Raw genomic sequence first — 2,737 nt, forward strand, 5'->3', positions numbered from 1 at the left:
ACACACACACACACACACACACACACACTCTCACAAACAACACACACACACACACACACACACACACACACACACTCTTTGAATCACTGTTACATCACCATGCATCAGTCACTTACCTGGAGCGTTTGGACGTCACAGATCTGGAGCGTCTGGGAGAACCAGAGCGAGAACGACGAGGAGAAAAAGATCTGGATCTGAGACATCAATCAGACACACATCTGAGTGAAGGATCACACACACACACAGACACACACACACACAGACACACACACACACACACACACAGACACAGACAGAGACACACACACACACACAGAGACACACACACACACACACAGGTGTGTCACACACCTCCTCCCTCTGCTGCGGCTGCGAGAGCGCCCGTATCTCCTCCCTCTGGACCGAGAGCGGGAGCGAGAGCGAGACCTGTCCGAGTCCAGAGGAGAGAGACGTGCGTCAGTGTCACAGATTGACTGACTCGTGTGACCCTCAGGCACTGACCTAACTAAACTAAACACTCACATTACAGTTTAACATTACAGCTACAGTACACAACAGGGCTGGACCATATAACAGCGCTTCAACCGCACGAGTTCAGTTCACTATTCATTTATTCACCACCGGGGTTATTATAGACAGCTAAAACCATAATAAACACTTTATTACTCGAAATAAAATAATAAATAAAACATAAAATATATATATTTTTACACTTCAGTTAGGTAGGCAACATTTTGATTTTCATTTAGTTTAACGAACTAAAACTGAAATAAAAATTAATAAAACTATATATATATATATTAGTGTTGTCAAACGATTAATCGCATTAAAAATAAAAGTTTTTTGTTTACATAATGTGTGTGTGCTTTGTATATTTATTATGTATGTATAAATACACACACATGCATGTATATATTTCAGAAAAATATGTTATGTTTATATATTAAATATATTTATGTATAATATAAATTATATAAATATAGACATGTAAATATTTTCAAAATATATACTGCATTTGTGTATTTATATAAACATAATAAATATTCACAGAACACACACATATATTATGCAAACAAAAACTTTTATTTTGTATGCGATTAATCGTTTGACAACACTAATATATATATATAAATTAGTAAAAATGCCAAAAAACTAAAACTTTAACTAAAATTTAAATGAAAAATATAAAAACAAAAGCTACTTCAAAAATAAAAAACACTATAATACCATCTCAATGACACTAAAATAACACTCAAAAAATGTTGCAAAATTTAGTTTAAAAAGTTTCAGTAAAAATATCTTTCTGTTTATTACTTTCCATTGTTATATTATAAAAAAAATTTCAATTAATTTACGCAATGATTGTCATCTAAATAAATATGTTACTTTTTGCAATAAAATGTTTGAATGTAACTGGCAACGATGATCAGTCGAAATTTCTCTGATTAAAAAAAATTGGAGAAGCGATAATTTAGCAATATCTAGACGAAATAAGAGTGTTATATCGCCCAGCCCTGGAACTCTCTAAAGCATCCAACAGATATTAAAAAAGTTAACAGCATTAAACATTACGACTGCTTTGAGTTCAGGCAATGATATACAGAGAGACACATTAATTGGTACTTGAAATAAACCTTGCAACTTTGCAGGTCGACCCTCTTTGGAACCGAGGTCTAGCAGATTTAGACGATCTAGAAGTATCTATCATCAGCCGACCTCTGCATCTAGTCGTTCTCTTGGATTTCTAACGATGACCGCACTGACAGCCAAATCGCTTGATTGAGACTTGATAGAAGTGTGCAAGGCGCTTTTGCTGCCGAGGTCTCGATGCTCTCTTTATCAAAAGCACAAATCGCTAGCCGAATTTACTCGGATTGGCGCTCTCATCTGGTTTGGGTTGGGGGAGGGGCTACGAATAGTTAAGTAGCAGTGGGAGGAGCCTCAGCGAAGGGGTGTGGCTGCTCGTGCCCCGGTCATATGGGATTTGCTAGATGCCTCATGAAATCGTAAAGGATCGTGACTCTCTGAATCAAACGATGAAACCTGAAAGGTTTTGACCAGGTTACATGAAATCCCAAAGAACATTGGAGAAAACATCAGTGCAGAAAACAACAAAACATCCCCCCGTTAACCCGCAAATCCAACAGAAGTCAAGCGCTCATTTTCCAACTCCACTAGAGTTAAACAGTTGAGTTTTACCGTTTTCGAATCGCAATGATATTACGCAGCGCCTGAAAATAGACTAACTTCCGTCAACATAACCAACTACACAAACTTAGTGCTGTTGGAAGTTACCTAGCTGGGGACTATTTTCAGGGGCTGTGTAATATCATTGCGCCTGCTGCACTCATGGTACGGCAGCAAAGTTCCTTGATTATTACGCCGGAATGAGAGTATAGTTCCTAGCCGTATCGGCCTAGAAAATCACAACTTTTCATTTTCCGTCGGTCTTAGTACACGATGTAACTACAGAAGAGTCAAGTTTTAAATAGGAAAAATATCTCCACCGGTGAGACCTCCATCCAGAACATTGAAGGGCACCTCCCATCTAATATGTGACCCTGGAGCACAAAACCAGTCACAAGGGTAAATTTTTCTGGTAATCATCTGAAAGCTGAATAAATAATCTTTCCATTGATGTATGGTTTGTTAGGATAGGACAATATTTGGCTGAGATACAACTATTTGAAAATCTGGAATCTGAGGGTGCAAAAAAATCTAAATATTGAGAAAATCA

At 37.5% G+C, this 2,737-nt stretch overlaps 1 protein-coding gene across 2 annotated transcripts in view; it reads right to left on the minus strand.

Moving 5' to 3' along the window:
- The window catches only part of LOC107727065 (serine/arginine-rich splicing factor 7-like), a 16,881-nt gene extending 14,731 nt beyond the window's left edge, over positions 1–2,150 (minus strand). For both annotated transcript variants that reach the window (XM_016536831.1, XM_016536830.1), the window contains exons 1-3: positions 1,635–2,150; positions 352–426; positions 117–194 (exon numbers count right to left, since the gene is read on the minus strand). In XM_016536831.1, coding sequence (XP_016392317.1) covers positions 117–194; positions 352–426; positions 1,635–1,708 — 227 coding nt within the window. In that variant the 5' untranslated portion in view covers positions 1,709–2,150. The remainder of the gene's footprint in view (positions 1–116; positions 195–351; positions 427–1,634) is intronic.
- Positions 2,151–2,737: the final 587 nt, after the last annotated feature.

Source organism: Sinocyclocheilus rhinocerous, unplaced genomic scaffold, assembly GCF_001515625.1.
Source record: "Sinocyclocheilus rhinocerous isolate Xijiao unplaced genomic scaffold, SAMN03320098_v1.1 scaffold7024, whole genome shotgun sequence".
Lineage (NCBI taxonomy): Eukaryota > Metazoa > Chordata > Actinopteri > Cypriniformes > Cyprinidae > Sinocyclocheilus > Sinocyclocheilus rhinocerous.